This window comes from Oncorhynchus mykiss, chromosome 5 (genome assembly GCF_057628025.1).
Source record: "Oncorhynchus mykiss isolate SJ-2025 chromosome 5, ASM5762802v1, whole genome shotgun sequence".
In the NCBI taxonomy this organism is placed as follows: Eukaryota; Metazoa; Chordata; class Actinopteri; order Salmoniformes; family Salmonidae; genus Oncorhynchus; species Oncorhynchus mykiss.
Window position 1 is genome coordinate 67,065,087 of NC_143026.1, and position 18,307 is coordinate 67,083,393.

Consider the following 18,307-nt stretch of genomic DNA (forward strand, 5'->3'; position numbering starts at 1 on the left):
GTTTTGCCTTGTGTGGTAGGTTTTGTGAGTTTTGACACTTATGTAGGTGTCATAACCAGCCATAAAATAATGCAGGTCTAAATATATGTTGTGACGGTGTTATGACCATATTATGACAGGTTATGTCAGCTGTTATGACATAAAGACATGGTATTGACTGTGTCATAATGTGTTAGGTGGCTGGATGTCAAGTACAGTGCTACCTAATTTTCATTGGAAATTGTTAAGTAGACCTTTTGCATAAACAAACCATACAATTTTAACTTTGCAATCATTGGTTTTTATTTGACATACATTTTACAGTGAAAAATCTGAGTCTGTGTCACTCTGTTACCATGGAATTGCCTTGTTCTGTAAAGGTCTGTAGTTATTTAGGTTTGTCATGACATAGTCCTAAACCTAATTCCTTTGAAAGTGCTTGTAATTATGACCTTAGCAGAGAAAGAACAGATACTCCCAATCTGATCACCAATTATGGAAGCACACAGCTGGATCATAAGCCTATTACGTTTCATTTAATGGTATGTGAATCACACTCTGTTTCTGTTCCCAAAGGTTTGCTGCTTTCAAAATAAATAGAAAACATCTAGGCTATAATCAATGTTTGCAAATACACTACATGACCAAAAGAATGTGGATACCTGCTCGTCAAACATCTCATTCCAAAATCATGGGCATTAATATGGAGTTGGTCCCCCCCTTTGCTGCTGTAACAGCCTCCACTCTTCTGGGAAGGCTTTCCACTAGATGTTGGAACATTACTGAGGGGACTTCGATGGGCTTGAGGTCAGATCTCTGGGCAGGACAGTCAAGTTCTTCCACACCGATCTCGACAAACAATTTCTGTATGGACCTCACTTTGTGCACGGGGGCATTGTCACACTGAAACATCAAAGGGCCTTCCCCCAAACTGATGTGACAAAGTTGGAATCACAGAATCGTCTAGAATTTAATTGTATGCTGTAGCACTAAGATTTCCCTTCACTGGAACTAAGGGGCCTAGCCAAATCCATGAAAAACAGCCTCAGATCATTATTCCTCCGCCACCAAACTTTACAGTTGGTGCTATGCATTGGGGCAGGTTGCGTTCTTTAGGCATCTGTCAAACCCAGATTTGTCCTTCGGACTGCCATATTGTGAAGCGTGATTCATCACTCCAGAGAACGTGTTTCCACTGCTCCAGAGAGCAATGGCGGCGAGCTTTACACCACTTCAGCCGACGCTTGGCATTGCGTGTGGTGATCTTAGGCTTGTGTATGCAGCTGCTTGGCCATTGAAATCCATTTCATGAAGCTCCCGATGAACAGTTATTGTGCTGACGTTGCTTCCAGAGGCAGTTTGGAACTCGGTAGTGAGTGTTGCAATCGAGGACAGATGATTTTTACGAGTTACACACTTCAGTACTCGCCGGTCTCTTACTGTGAGCATGTGTGGCCTACCATGTTGTGGCTGAGCCATTGTTGCTCCTAGACATTTCCACTTCACATTAACAGTAGTTACAGTTGACTGGGGCAGCTCTAGCAGGGCAGACATCTGACTTTTTGGAAAGGTGGCATTCTATGACAATGCCACGTTGAAGGCCATTCTACTTTCGATGTTTATCTATGGCTGTGTGCTCGATTTTATACACGTGTCAGCAACGGGTGTGGCTGAAATAGCCAAATCCACTCATTTGAACTGGTGTCCACATACTTGTGTATATATAGTGTATGTTACTCTACAGGTGTAGGGAGTCCATTGTGTGTCTTCTCCTGGTCTAGAACACGACAGTGACCTTGGTAGCTTTTTACCATCAGTGGTTGTAATGAGAACGACTAGGAGGATAAGGGAGCCGAAGGAAAATAACACTGAACTTGAGTCAAACACACTGGTTTTAAGGGTGACTATTGAGTAACTGGCATTGACTGCCCCAGAGGGAAGTTTCAACATTCGAGTTTGTCCCTCTTCTCTATTATCTAAAAATATAAATGTACTCCTTTGTCCCATATTGAATGTCTATGATGATAACGGTAGCAGCAGAGTTGAGTATGTGAAGGCTGAGGGGCCTGGCAGCGGGCTGCGCCTCCTGAAGAGAGGAGTCTTTCAGTCCAAGGCCAGTCAGGTGACCGAGAGCAGGGCAACTGTTAGACTGATTAACCAATCAGTCTATGTGCCGTCGTCACACAGTCACGGCTCCTTCCCGCCGGCCGACCTCAAAAGAGTCATTGTGTGAAAATCCCATTATGTATTTATTAGACTTCCAACATATTAAAAGGCAAGCAGTGAAAAATAAACAGCGACCTTCCATTCCCCCTCAAGACATGTGTAATTATGGACTGTTGAGCAGCCCAGGGGTGAGAGAGATAATTATGATGACTACTGTTGTGTTGACATGTTGTCTTTTGGACAAGACCGGACATTGGCAGGGGACGAGGAAGGCAGGCTGAAATGTGCTTGAAGGCGGATTGATGGCTGCCTGTTGGCTTTTGTGCAAATGGACAGGAGGATTCAGAGAAGGGAACAGGATAATTCAGAGAAGGGAACAGGAGGATACAGAGAAGGGAACAGGAGGATACAGAGAAGGGAACAGGAGGATACAGAGAAGGGAACAGGAGGATACAGAGAAGGGAACAGGAGGATACAGAGAAGGGAACAGGAGGATACAGAGAAGGGAACATGAGGATACAGAGAAGGGAACAGGAGGATACAGAGGAGGGAACAGGAGGATACAGATAAGGGAACAGGAGGATACAAATAAGGGAACAGGAGGATACAGAGAAGGGAACAGGAGGATACAGAGAAGGGAACAGGAGGATACAGAGAAGGGAACAGGAGGATACAGAGAAGGGAACAGGAGGATACAGAGAAGGGAACATGAGGATACAGAGAAGGGAACAGGAGGATACAGAGGAGGGAACAGGAGGATACAGATAAGGGAACAGGAGGATACAAATAAGGGAACAGGAGGATACAGATAATGGAACAGGAGGATACAGATAAGGGAACAGGTGGATACAGAGAAGGGAACAGGAGGATACAGATAAGGAGATAGGGGTACATTCAGCTGATGCTTAGTAATGCTTTTTCATTGAGGTGACACCCAAGCATTCCTCTCTCTCTATCTTTTTGCTTACTGGGAACGTATGAGAGAGATGAGTCTGGGAGGGAGAGGCTGGTTGGCTGGCTGGCAGAGCAGAGTCTGGGAGGGAGGGGCTGGCTGGCAGTCTGGGAGGGAGGGAGGGAGAGGCAGGCTGGCTGGTTGGCAGAGCAGGGTGTGTTTCAGCTGTTGGACCGGTGGGACTACAAACCTTCAGCCAGGGTGTGTGAAAGAGGCGTGTGTCACCGCTGTGTGTTTTGTGTCGCCTGTCCGTTGAGCCTGGGCCCAAGTGTACCTATATGTCACAGCACAGTGTTGATCTTAACATTTAGAAAACATAAGCTACGCTAGACCAATAAGGCCCAAAGAGAATGGCCGTTGGAGGATGTTCCTGTTTTTAGGAACATTCGCAAGATACAAGAGCCTAGTACCTGAGCACAGCAACCCTAGGGCGAGTGATGGCATCCAAACTTTTTTTTCTTTGCTGAACAAAATCCCTTTGTCTACTGCAGTGCCATGGTGCAAACTGATTATTTCTCCTCTTACTCTCTTGGTCTCTCTTTCTTTTCTGGCTAGATAATTTAGTGTGTAGTTTGTTTGACCTGACAAGTAGAATTTGCCTTGGGGCAGAGGGAGGAAGAAAGAGAGAGTAAAGAAAGGAGGATGTCTCTTTAGCAGTAATTTGAGGAGAGTATCTCAGAGCAGACTCGTCGCTGATGAGCGGTGGGGAGGAGGGGAGAGAGAAATTACCCTGTCACTGCCCCTCACTCATCACTCTGTCCGTCAGTCATCTCTCAGTCTGCCGGGCTAGATGCCTCTGGACACAACTTGCCTGGCTTCTTAATCCTTTGCTCTCTCTCTCCCTCAATGTATCTCCCTTTTCATTATTCCCACCATCTCCTCCCTTTCTTTTCATTTAACCCCTCCACCCTACTTTTTGTATCTCTGTCTCAGTCCCTCAATCACTCTGTTACCCCTTGTCTTTGTCCCACTGACTTAACGTTACCCCCTTTCTACATGTCTGTCAGTCCTTTCCCTGCAGAGAGCCATGATGTGATTTCCTATCCCAATGGAGCATCACACAGCCTCAGGTGAAACAGGAGAGAACCAGAAACTCTAGCAGTAAGGAGGGAGAGCAGAGTGGCAGAGCACTGCTGTAGCTCAATCACTTCCTCACTCCTTTCACTGCACTCTACTCCATACCTCTACTCCACTCCAGCAGACTAGCAAGCATACAGCCGCAGTAGCTGATAACACGCACACACACTGAGTGGCCAGGCAAACACATGACCAAAACCTAAGTCAATAAAACCCTGTGATTTTGAAGAAACAAACCCAAGGCGTTGATTTTTCTCTTCCTACTCTCGAGTCATCACAGTCCTCTTACCACCACAGCTCAACTATATGCATTGATAGTGTGGAACCACACAGATAAGAGGCTAAAGCCAGGCCCAAGGGCACCTTGAGACTAGGGAGTGGCTGGCCTGGCACTGGGACAGTCAAGCAGGGAAAGAGCTGAAGTGTGGCTGGCACAGAGGGCTAGGAAGAGGTCTGCCAGCAGGGGTGTTGGTGGATGTTAGGGAGGGGTATGACTGGGGGCTGTGTGTATGGTCTATGGGAAGGTTCAGGACGGGGTGGAGATGAGACCATTCATCATTATCAACTCTTGTCAACATGACCCGCTAGCCAAGAGGGACTGTCCCTTTTGAGGGTGTGTGTTTGTTCCTGCCACACACACACACATGCACCCCCACCTCCCACATGCACCCCCACCACCCACTCTCACCCTCAATGGGAGGAAGACTTACAGAATAGTGGGGAATATAACAACCAGATTCTAAACCCACAAGACACTGCAGTGACAAGTGGAACTCTGTGACAAAGATCTGTGGTGATAATGACAATAATGAAGAGGTGAAGCCACTCTGAAGCCATCCCACTGTGGTCTAATGTCCCATCTCTGAAGCCAGTACAGTTAAGCTGGGCTAACCATGTGAAGTTTAAAATGAGAGCCTTTTCAAAGGCCCAGTGGTTGTATGACCTCAATGAAATATGTAGGCCTCCTAGACCTTAATAACTAAATGGCACCACACAACAGAGGAAAGCAGATGGAGCATACAGACTCAAAATGGATTCCTCCTTCTGTCTGTCAGATCTTGATTCTTTTGGAGTGTGCTTTTAAATACAGTTTGCTATTTTACCACACAGCCCAACATTGGACTCCACCCTCCAACAGTCTCTTTTTCTCTCCTCTCTTCCGCCTTTCATTCCCCTCTCCCGTCTCCCCGCAATCCACCCTTTTTCTCTCTCTATTAATTACTTTCCATTCGCACCCCTCCCCCTTTCCCCCCCATCAGTCGTGTTGTTTTTGCAGCCTTTCTTTCTTCTCTTTATGAAAATAGGTTAAAGCTGAAGCTGAACGAGACCAAGTGTTTGCTTCCAAAAATACCACTCTGACATGTCTTCTGAGTAAAGAGCGTAGAATGCAGTGAGCAAAAAGGAATGGGAGAGTTTTATTGTAAAGAAGCCAAGAAAAGCAATACCTTTTCTATTATGCCCATGGAGTGTCATATAGCCTAGATCACACAGTCCCACAAGGATGATTCTGTGATTCAATTTTTACAGCTAGGAAATATAGCACATTTTCAGTGTGGACCTCCAGACCTCATTGAATACCAAATGTGGCCCCCGGGGAAAAATGAGTTTGACACCCCTGGCCTAGATCTTCTAAAAAGAGGCACACATCTCCCAATATTTTCAACCTACACCATCATTTTTGGTTTTGAATTTTTACTCTCTACTGTAGAATATATACTACATACTTGCACCAGAGAGTCCACCTACGCTCCAGTCCAACCAGCCAAAGCTAATGAGTCGAGTGTGAAATGTGAACAGGAACTCTGTTTGTGCAGCCCAGTCAGTGTGTGATGGCCAGAGGGAGAGAAGAGAGGAGGAGGGCATGACAGAGCTATTAGGCATTAGTGAGCGGGCGGGGATAAATGAGAGAGTTAGAGAGGCGAAATCCTCCCTTTAGCCCTCACCCACGCCCCAGTGGACAGGACCGGGAGAGGTCAGCCATCGGAGAGCCAGAGGTAGAGGGAGAGGGGGTGCAGGGACTGGACGGGGCCTCTAATGTGAACCAGCTGTAGAAACCTGACACCACGAGAAGAGAGAGGAAAGCTGCAGGGAACTGAACTGAGAGAAGGAAACGGGGAGGGAAAGAAAAATCCCACATTGAGGTTAACAAAGAATCCTATAGATGAGTTTGGCTGCAGAAACTCTGGGTTATTCCTGAAAGTAGAGCTGACTACAGTCTAGCTATGTGGTGAGGAGCAGTCTGGACCCTATTTGACTGAAGGGCTTTGTGCATGATTTATACAATTTATTTTTTTGTTCGAGTTCAAAAAAATGTATTTGTTCAACATTTCTGTGAACAGACTCCACAGGCCAACATGTTTTGTTGTATTATATACACTGAGTATATCAAAAATTAGGAAACACCTTCCTATTGAGTCGCATCCCTTTTGCCCTCAGAACAGCCTCAATTTGACGGACATGAACTTTCACAGCCATTGAAAGCGTTCCACAGGGATGCTGGCCCGTGTTGACTCTAATGCTTCCCACAGTTGTGTCAAGTTGATTGGATGTCCTTTGGGTGGTGGACAATTCTTGATGGAAACGGTTGAGTGTGGAAAAACCCAGCAGTGTTGCAGTTCTTGATACACTCAACTGTGTGCCTGTCACGTATTACCTTAACCCGTTCAAAGGCACTTCAGTATTTTGTCTTGCCCATTTACCCTCTGAATGGCACACACACAATCCATGTCTCAAATGACTTAAGGCTTAAAAATCCTTCTTTAACCTGTCTCCTCCCCTTCATCTACACTGATTGAAGTTTATTTAACAGATGACATCAATAAGGGATCATGGCTTTCACCTGGATTCACCTGGTCAGTCATTGTCATGGAAAGAGCAGATGTTCCTAATGTTTTGTACACTCAGTGTAAGTCATTTTAGGTCCTCTCCCCTAATAGTAATGATATGTGTCATGCACAGCCTTGTTCTTCTGTTGCAAGGGATAGGTACTGATTTGGTTAGGGGCAATATTATACTGAAGTGCAGCATGCAACAATTTCAAAGAGAGTTACAGTTGATATAAGGAAATCCTTCAATTGAAATTAAATCTGGTGTGACCACCATTTGCCTCATGCAGCGCGACACATCTCCTTCACATAGAGTTGATCAGGCTGTTGATTGTGGCCTGTAAAATGTTGTCCCACTCCTCTTCAATGGCTGTGTGAAGTTGCTGGATATTGGCGGGAACTGGAACACGCTGTCTTACACATCAATCTAGAGCATCCCAAACAGGCTCAATTGGGGACACGTTTGGTGAGTATGCTGGCCATGGAAGAACTGTGTACAGATCCTTGCAACATGGGGCTGTGCATTATCATGCCGGAACATGAGGGGATGGCAGGGGATGAATGGTACAACAATGGGCCTCAGGATCTCGTCATGGTATCTGTGCATTCAAATTGCCATTGATAAAATGCAATTTTGTTCGTTGTCCGTAGCTTAGGCCTGCCCATACCATAACCCACCGCCACCATGGGGAACTCTGTTCACAATATTGACATCAGCAACAACGCCATACATGTGGTCTGCGGTTGTTAGGCCGGTTGGACATTCTTACAAATTCTCTACAACTACAGTGCCTTGCGAAAGTATTCGTCCCCCTTGAACTTTGCGACCTTTTGCCACATTTCAGGCTTCAAACATAAAGATATAAAACTGTATTTTTTTGTGAAGAATCAACAACAAGTGGGACACAATCATGAAGTGGAACGACATTTATTGGATATTTCAAACTTTTTTAACAAATCAAAAACTGAAAAATTTATACGGAGACTTGATTACACACAGGTTTATCATCATTAGTCATTTAGGTCAACATTGGATCATTCAGAGATCCTCACTGAACTTCTGGAGAGAGTTTGCTGCACTGAAAGTAAAGGGGCTGAATAATTTTGCACGCCCAATTTTTCAGTTTTTGATTTGTTAAAAAAGTTTGAAATATCCAATAAATGTCATTCCACTTCATGATTGTGTCCTACTTGTTGTTGATTCTTTACAAAAAAATACAGTTTTATATCTTTATGTTTGAAGCCTGAAATGTGGCAAAAGGTCGCAAAGTTCAAGGGGGCCGAATACTTTTGCAAGGCACTGTATGTTGTAGGTGGCTTATGGTAGAGAAATTAATATTAAATTCTCTGGCAACAGCTCTGGTGGACATTCCTGCAGTCAGCATGTCAGTTGCATACTTCCTCAAAACTTGAGACATCTGTGGGATTGTGTTGTGTGACACAACTGCACATTTTAGAGTAGCCTTTTATTGTCCCCAGAATAAGGTGCACCTGTGCAATGATCATTCTGCTTACTCAACTTCTTGATATGCCACACCTGTCAGATGGATGGATTATCTTGGCAAAGGAGAAATGCTCAGTAACAGGGATGTAAACACATTTGTGCACATCATTTTATTGAAATAAGCTTTTTGTGTGTATGGAACATTTCTGGTATCTTTCATTTTCACTCATGAAACATGGGATCAACACTTGACATGTTGTGTTTATATTTTTGTTCAGTGTAATTGAATAGAGCACAAAAACCTGAAGGACAACCTATGTATCGCTGACGCTGTGACATTTCATTTTGTCAACACCGGTTTGATAATACCAATTTAATTCAATCAAATTTATGTCATCTTTTCTTTCAACACTGTTAAATTTCAGACAGATTTTTCAAATAAGTGCACATTAGTTTATAGCCATCTACACAGTAAAACATATTGTTCCCTTTAATCATACAGTATAGGTCTTACTGCTGAAACATAAAACGAACACTAACGTGGACATGGTCGGCTTTGTTTGACAGGCTGCTAATGTGATCTATGTTAGGGGAGCAGGGGCCGTGTCATCATTCTTTCAGAGGGTTGAGAGGTTGTCATGGAGTAGAGGGGAGTGCACATTCCCAGGGCATTAGTATTGTTGCGATACCTCTTAGTACAGCCTGTCGATGGTGTGGATAGTGTAACTGGAGAGAAGTGCTGAGACAGGGAGGAGACAAGATGGAGGGATGGGGAGGAGTTCTGGGGAAGTAGCTATGCCTGTGGAGCATGTCCAATCGGAGAGAGGTGAGGTGAAGAAGTCACAGCTCTTTGAAGATCTGTTTTCCTTGTCTTTCTAGAGGTTGTGTGTGTGAAACAACAAGTGTGTTAAAACAGGTGTGTGAACCCTCGGACTGTGTGATGAATACTTGGGTGAAGACAACACACACTTTCTATTGATCTATTCTGGGCTTCTCTCTGTCATTAATCATGACAGCTGGAGTTTCCCATGCTCTCTCAACCTAATATTTTCAAGCTGCATTTAGTGCAGAATAAATATAGTATGTGTGAGACTCTATTTAAAAAAGATTCAAATGATTCTCATTTACTGTGGTCCTGCATGTTTGTCTGTCAATTATCTGCAGGGGAAAAAATATTACCGGTTTGAAAAACTGTGTGTATGGGGTAGAGGTCGACCGATTATGCCTCATGCAGCGCGACACAATGACAATTACAACAATACTGAATGAACACTTATTTTAACTTAATATAATACATAAATAAAATCAATTTAGCTTCAAATAAATAACGAAACATGTTCAATTTGGTTTAAATAATGCAAAAACAAAGTGTTGGAGAAGAAAGTAAAAGTGCAATATTTGCAATGTAAGGAAGCCAACGTTTAAGTTCCTTGCTCAGAACATGAGAACATATGAAAGCTGGTGGTTCCTTTTAACATGAGTATTCAATATTCCCAGGTAAGAAGTTTTAGGTTGTAGTTATTATTGGAATTATAGGACTATTTCCCTCTATACCATTTGTATTTCATTAACCTTTGACTATTGGATGTTCTTATAGGCACTTTAGTATTGCCAGTGTAACAGTATAGCTTCCGTCCCTCTCCTCGCTCCTCCCTGGGCTTAAACCAGGAACACAATGACAACAGCCACCCTCGAAGCAGCGTTACCCATGCAGAGCAAGGGAAACAACCACTCCAAGGCTCAGAGCGAGCGAGTGACGTTTGAAACGCTATTAGCGCGAGCTAACTAGCCAGCCATTTCACTTCGGTTACACCAGCCTCATCTCGGGAGTTGATATGCTTGAAGTCATAAACAGCACAATGCTTGACGCACAACGAAGAGCTGCTGGCAAAACGCACGAAAGTGCTGTTTGAATTAATGTTTACGCGCCTGCTTCTGCCTACCACCGCTCAGTCAGATACTTAGATACTTGTATGCTCAGTCAGATTATATGCATGACACGCTAGATAATATCTAGTAATATCATCAACCATGTGTAGTTAACTAGTGATTATGATTGATTGATTGTTTTTTTATAAGATAAGTTTAATGCTAGCTAGCAATTTACAGGCAGTCTCCTTGTGGAGTGCAACAAGAGGCAGGTCGTTATTGCGTTGGACTAGTTAACTGTAAGGTTGCAAGATTGGATCCCCCGAGCTGACAAGGTGAAAATCTGTCGTTCTGCCCCTGAACGAGGTAGTTAACCCACAGTTCATAGGCCGTCATTGAAAATAAGAATTGGTTCTTAACCGACTTGCCTAGTTAAATAAAGATTAAATAAAGGTGTAAAAAAAAAATCTGCCACTCCGATTAATCGGTCGACCTCTAGTATGGGGGGGTGAGATGTGAAAAGGCTGTGTTTGTGTTCCTGTCGTCTGTTACCTGAGCCTCCTCAGGGAGATAGGTGTGGTGGCCTGTATCTGAGGCAGCAGTTCACTCTATGGCTGAGAGTCTCTCCACAATATGTTGGCAGTGTGCCAGACACACACACACACTCAACAGCACTGAGGAGCAAAAGGCCCCTGAGACAGTGTCTGTCTAGAGCAGGGTGACTGACCACTGATGATGCTTCAACATCAGTCTCTGACCACAACCCGCAGATAGAGCTTTAGAAAATACAGACACAACCAAGACAAAATACGAGACTTAAATACACACGTCTAGCTGACTACAGTACAAATTACACTGCCAAATAGAAAGAGACAAACTGAGAGGGAAATGTCAGACCGAGAGAAGCGGAAAGTGAAAGTAGGGGGTGGTGGGACAGGGGTAGGGGATAGAACGGGTGGAGTGCAGGTTTTCATTTTTCCTCTTGTGCAATATTGTAATTCCCTCTGTGCTGTTCGTCATGTGGTTAAATCACTTTACAGAGAGAGAAGAAAAGAGAAATGTATTCCCTATGTCTTGTGACCTAGTACACACACACACACACACACACACACACACACACACACACACACACACACACACACACACACACACACACACACACACACACACACACAGGTTCCAAGTGTTTGTCCAACTCCACATACGATTGTTCTTGTTTTTAGTTTTTGCCACTTGGGTAACTTCCATGTAAAACCACCTCGTCACATCCTTCTGCTTTTTGATATTTCAAAAACTTGACCTTGCTGTCAACCTTTCCCCCACTCAGTTCTTTTCAAATGTTTTAGCTCCAGCAAAATGTACATGACTAGTCCAAATAGTATTTTCCCTGTATGAATCACACACACCCTCTCCAATATAAGATTCTCACACTATGACATGTACTGTCCACTAGTACTGCTTTTCTTCCTCTTTGATGTATAGTGTTTGTTGTGTATGTTTCTATAGCTGATAATATGCTGTCTTTAATGTAGTAGCTAGCTGAGAAAACACCTATTGTCCTCTGTCTACAGGTGTGCCGCAGGCTTCCTGGGTGAGTACTGCCATCACAAAGACCCGTGTCATCCTGGTTACTGTCTGAATGGAGGGAACTGCTCAGTGGCTGTGTTGGGCATCCCGGGCAGCCCCACCTGCTCCTGTCCCCTGGGCTACACCGGGCAGCACTGTCAGACCCCCCAGAACTCCACCTGCTATCCCAACAACCCTTGTGCCAACAGAGGAGTCTGCACCTTGCTCTCCCTCGACAAGTACAAGTGCCAGTGTGCTCACGGATGGACAGGTCAGCTCCTCTCTGACTCAAAGTACTACTGTACAGTCCATTCCTGACAAGTGCTGTGCAGTTCACTAGTCCAAACCCCAATACATTATTTCCACTAGTCATCATATGTTTGGTACACGTGTTCAGGACAGTTCTTGGCCTTTGCATTGATCATAACTCTGTACTGTATGTTGTGGTCATGATAAGTAACCAAGGTTACAAGGACATGAGGCTCTGTTTCCTCTATTTTTCTGTTTTATAACCTTATATAAGCCCACTCATCTCTCTCTCTCTCTCTCTCTCCCTGTGCATCCAGGCATACGATGTGAGCGTGTGGACACCTGTCTACCAGGACCCTGTGCTAACGGAGGCACCTGCAGCTCTCTGTCCGGGGACAAGTTCAGCTGTACCTGTCCTCCAGGCTACTGGGGTCCTCGCTGCCTCAACGACACTGACGAGTGTGCTGCCTCTGCCCCGGTGTGTCAGAACCAAGGGGCGTGTGTCAACACCCCCGGCTCCTACAGGTGTAACTGCGCCCCCGGGTTCACCGGCCGCCACTGTGAGACCCCCTACATCCCCTGCGCCCCCTCGCCCTGCCTCAATGGGGGCACGTGTCGCCAGACTTCTGAGACCAGCTACTGGTGCCACTGCCTGCCAGGTAAGAGAGACCGAGGGAGGGAAGGAAGGAAGGAAATAAAGAAAGAATGAGAGAAAAGAACTAGAGAACGGCTTCATGAGGCCTGTAGCATATTGTTGCAATCAATGTTTGAGGTGCAAGCACTAGAATCCTGCTGGCGCTGCAACACTATTCACCATGTATTGAAACCCTACTGTACCCAGCAGAGCTATGGGCACAACAAGCACTGTCAACCATAGCCCATGTTATCTTTTTACATTATAACTTGTTATCACTATGATAACTGATACATGATATGACAGAGGTTGCCAGCCAGGTTGATAGCAGTGAAATAATAAGTATCATTCCTATTTTTGACACTCTCATGGAAGGTTTCAATGGGACTAACTGTGACAACAACATTGACGACTGCCCCGACCATCACTGCCGGAATGGAGGGACCTGCATGGATGGCGTCAATACCTACAATTGCAAATGTCCCCCGGAATGGACTGGTAAGTATAGAGAATAGTCTATGATTTTTTTTCTGTCTGTCTTTTTTTCTTCTTTGTTCAGTGTCTGTGTTTCTGTGTCTGTCTGTGGTTTCTCTCTGTGTCTAAATGGGGGACTTTTTTCTGCTCTTGTCTCACGTGTCCAACTCTCTTCCCCAAACCCCCAACAGGTCAGTCCTGTACAGAGGATGTGGATGAGTGTCGCCTGCAGCCCAACACGTGTCAGAACGGGGGGACCTGCAGCAACATCCAGGGCAGCTACACCTGTGTGTGTGTCAATGGCTGGAGTGGCCTGGACTGCTCTGAGAACATAGATGACTGTGCTACGGCTGCCTGCACCAAGGGCTCCACCTGTATCGACCGTGTGGCATCCTTCCTCTGTGTCTGCCCCTACGGAAAGACAGGTGTGGACAAACAGCCTGTCTGCTGCGTAGACATATACAGCTGTCTCCTATAGACTGATCAATGGATAAGTAGAAAGATAGTGTATTAATCCCCAAGGGGAATCTATAAGCACAGAAAACACAGGCCAAGTGACTGTTGAATATTCCCTGCCAGGTTTGCTGTGCCACGTGAACGATGCCTGCATCAGTAGCCCGTGCAGGGACGGGGCACAGTGCGACACCAACCCCATCAACGGCATGTTCAACTGCAACTGTGCCCCAGGCTACAAGGGAAGCACCTGCAATGACGACATCAACGAGTGCATCATTGGTGAGGGACAGATCAAAGCACATGATGCCCAAAGTGTTTTGTGAATAGACTATACAGACTATTCTGTAAGAAGTATCCTTCCTCTCTGTTTGATACTTTCTGTACTCCTTTATAGTTCTGTTTAACTAACCTCTCAGGCTTCCCCTCAGGTCCAAACCCCTGTGAGCATGGAGGATTGTGTGTGAACACGGATGGCTCGTTCACATGTAACTGTGCAAGAGGTTATGGTGGGCCGCGCTGTGAGACAGACATCAATGAGTGTGTCTCCAGCCCCTGCCAGAACGATGGCACCTGTCTGGACCGCATAGGAGACTACAGCTGCATCTGTATGGAAGGTAAGTGTGATCAGTGATTCCCTATCTCTCTTTCTCACACACACACACATACACACACACACATACACACACACAATACTGTTGTGTAATATTCTCTCTCTGTTTCCAGGATTTGAGGGAACACACTGTGAGATTGACATCAACGAGTGTGCCAGCTCTCCATGTCTGAACCAAGGGATCTGTCTGGATCAAGTCAAACGCTACGTCTGCCAGTGCCCTCTAGGTTCGTCTGCCTTTTTCTAATCAAATTCATTTCTCAATAGTGTTTCAGAAGGTGTCTAGCTACAGTATTTGACGCTGAGTTCCATCCCTGGCCTTTAGGATTCAGTGGGGAGATGTGTCAGATCGACATTGACGAGTGTTCCAGCACGCCCTGCCTCAACGGGGCCAAGTGTATCGACCGACCCAACGGATACGAGTGTGAATGTGCTGAAGGTACTAACCGCGCGCGCGTGTGTGTGCACTAATGTTCAAAGGTTTGGGGTCACTTAGAAATGCCCTTGTTTTTGAAAGAAAAGCACCTTTTTTTGTCCATTAAAATAACCTCAAATTGTTCAGAAATACAGTGTAGACGTTGTTAATGTTGTAAATGACTTTTGTAGCAGGAAACGGCAGATTTTTTTTTATGGAATATCTACATAGGTGTTCAGAGGCCCATTATCAGCAACCATCACTCCTGTGTTCCAATGGCACGGTGTGTTAACTAATCCAAGTTTATCATTTTAAAAGCCTAATTGATCATTAGAAAACCCTTTTGCAATTATGTTAGAACAGCTGAAAACTGTTGTCCTGATTTAAAGAAGCAATAAAACTGGCCTTCTTTAGACTAGATGAGTATCTGGAGCATCAGCATTTGTGGGTTCGATTACAGGCTCAAAATGGCCAGAAACAAAGACCTTTCTTCTGAAACTCGTCAGTCTATTCTTGTTCTGAGAAATGAAGGCTATTCCATGCGAGAAATTGCCAAGAAACTGAATATCTCGAACAACGCTGTGTACCATTTCCTTCACAGAACAGCGCAAACTGGCTCTAACCAGAATAGAAAGAGGATTGGGAGGCCCCAGTGCACAACTGAGCAGGAGGACAAGTGCATTAGAGTGTCTAGTTTGAGAAACAGAAGCCTCACAAGTTCTCAACTGGCAGCTTCATTAAATAGTACCTGCAAAACACCAGTCTCAACGTCAACAGTGAAGAGGCGACTCCGGGATGCTGGCCTTCTAGGCAGAGTTGCAAAGAAAAAGCCATATCTCAGACTGGCCAATAAATAGAAAAGATGAAGGTGGGCAAAATAACACAGATACTGGACAGAGGAATTCTGCCTAGAAGGCCAGCATCCCGGAGTCGCCTGTTCACTGTTGACGTTGAGACACCCGTACCCTGTCAGAACACAACTGAATGTCTCAAACGCATTAAGAAGGAAAGAAATTCCACAAATGAACTTTTAACAAGACACACCTGTTAATTGAAATGCACTCTGGGTGACTACCTCATGAAGCTGGTTGAGAGAATGCCAAGAATGTGCAAAGCTGTCATCAAGGCAAAGGGTGGCTACTTTGAAGAATCTCAAATAAACAAATCAAAATATATTTTATAACTATTGTTTTGGTTAATACAATATTCCATATGTGTTATTTCATAGTTTTGATGTCTTCACTATTATTCTACAATGTAAAAAATAGTAAAATGTCGAAAAACCCTTGAATGAGTAGGCGTGTCCAAGCTTTTGACTGGTACTGTGTGTGTGTGTGTGTGTGTGTGTATACATATATATATATATACATACATACACACACACACACACACAGTTGAAGTCGGAAGTTTACATACACCTTAGCCGAATACATTTTAACTCAGTTTTTCACAATTCCTGACATTTAATCCTAGTAAAAATTCCCTGTCTTAGGTCAGTTAGGATCACCACTTTATTTTAAGAATGTGAAATGTCAATAATTGTAGAGAGTGATTTATTTCATATTTTATTTCTTTCATCACATTCCCAGTGGGTCAGAAGTTTACATACACTCAATTAGTATTTGGTAGCATTGCCTTTAAATTGTTTAACATGGGTCAAACATTTTGGGTAGCCTTCCACAAGCTTCCAACAATAAGTTGGGTGAATTTTGGCCCATTCCTCCTGACAGAGCTGGTGTAATTGAGTCAGGTTTGTAGGCCTCCTTGCTTGCCCACACTTTTTCAGTTCTGCCCACAAATTTTCTATAGGATTGAGGTCAGGGCTTTGTGATGGCCACTCCGATACCTTGACTTTTTTGTCCTTAAGCCATTTTGCCACAACTTTGGAAGTATGCTTGGGGTCATTACCCATTTGGAAGACCCATTTGCGACCAAGCTTTAACTTCCTGACTGATGTCTTGAGATGTTGCTTCAATATATCCACATAATTTTCCTGCCTCATGATGCCATCTATTTTGTGAAGCGCACCAGTCCCTCCTGCAGCAAAGCACCCCCACAACATGATGCTGCCACCCCCGTGGCGGTTTTGGAGCAGTGGCTTCTTCCTTGCTGAGTGACCTTTCAGGTTATGTCGATATAGGACTCGTTTTACTATGGATATAGATACTTTTGTACCTGTTTCCTCCAGGATCTTTACAAGGTCCTTTGCTGTTGTTCTGAGATTGATTTGCACTTTTCGCATCAAAGTACGTTCATCTCTAGGAGACAGAACGCGTCTCCTTCCTGAGCGGTATGACGGCTGCGTGGTCTCATGGTGTTTATACTTGCGTACTATTGTTTGTACAGATGAGCGTGGTACCTTCAGGCGTTTGGAAATTACTCCCAAGGATGAACCAGACTTGTGGAGGTCCACAAGATTTATTTTTGATTTTCACTTGATGTCAAGCAAAGAGGCACTGAGTTTGAAGGTAGGCCTTGAAATCCACTGGTGGACCTCCAATTGACTCAAATAATGTCAATTAGCCTATCAGAAGCTTCTAAAGCCAGGAATTTTCCAAGCTGTTTAAAGGCGCAGTCAACTTAGTGTATGTAAACATCTGACCCACTGAAAAATATAGTGAAATAATCTGTCTGTAAACAATTGTTGGAAAAGTGACTTGCACAAAGTAGATGTCCTAACCGACTTTTACAAAGCTATAGTTTGTTAACAAGACATTTGTGGAGTGGTTGAAAAACGAGTTTAAATGACTCCAAAATAAGTGTATGTGAACTTCCGACTTCAACTGTATATGTATATACATTTCTTGCATGTTAAAACCATGATGTCTAAACTAAAGCTTTAACACAGGGAATATTTAACCATTACTCAATGTGTGGTTTCTCTCCCCAGGCTTCTATGGGCCACTGTGTAAAGAGAACATAGATGACTGTGACCCGGAGCCCTGCCACCATGGTGTGTGTCGTGATGGCATCGCCACCTTCTCCTGTGACTGCGACCCGGGCTACACCGGCTCCATATGTAACATCCAGGTCATGGAGTGCCACAGCCTCCCCTGCCAGAACCGCGGACGCTGCATCGACCTGGTCAACAAGTACCAGTGCAACTGTCTGCCTGGCACCTCAGGTGAGCGCAGCGAAAGAATGGGTGAAATATTTATCGTATTTCTTTGTTTTTGGGTTACAAAAACGTTCGTAATAAAGAGGAAACCAGTGCAATAACAGAATGTTTGGGCAAACAAAAAAACTCACATACACTGTGCGGTGTGGACGGTGCATCTCTGTCTGCAATCTATTTGTGAAACTTTGGTCTAGACTCTAGACCATGACTGATTTCTAGTTTGTGAAACTGTAGAAGACCATGACTTAATTGGTGTTTGTTATTTATCTCCAACTGACCCTTTAACTGCTACTCACTCAGTGCTGTCAGCCCCAAAGCTCTGTGCTGTGCTCCTGTGAACTTGAAACACCAGCAGCTTCTACTCTATTCTGTGGAGTAGAAGTGGCTTCCAGCAGGGTAGAGCAGAGCTCTCAGCTCAGAGCACCCAGACAGGAGGGGATCAGTCATAAGGGTAGGCCCAGCTCTGCTCTGCC

At 44.6% G+C, this 18,307-nt stretch overlaps 1 protein-coding gene across 1 annotated transcript in view; it reads left to right on the plus strand.

Annotated features, from left to right (window-relative positions):
* notch2 (notch receptor 2) overlaps window positions 1-18,307 on the plus strand; it is a 57,424-nt gene that overhangs the window by 21,956 nt on the left and 17,161 nt on the right. The window contains exons 3-11 of the mRNA XM_036978102.2: window positions 11,884-12,149; window positions 12,445-12,786; window positions 13,137-13,259; window positions 13,427-13,660; window positions 13,815-13,970; window positions 14,120-14,305; window positions 14,415-14,528; window positions 14,627-14,740; window positions 17,607-17,840. Coding sequence (XP_036833997.1) covers window positions 11,884-12,149; window positions 12,445-12,786; window positions 13,137-13,259; window positions 13,427-13,660; window positions 13,815-13,970; window positions 14,120-14,305; window positions 14,415-14,528; window positions 14,627-14,740; window positions 17,607-17,840 — 1,769 coding nt within the window. The remainder of the gene's footprint in view (window positions 1-11,883; window positions 12,150-12,444; window positions 12,787-13,136; window positions 13,260-13,426; window positions 13,661-13,814; window positions 13,971-14,119; window positions 14,306-14,414; window positions 14,529-14,626; window positions 14,741-17,606; window positions 17,841-18,307) is intronic.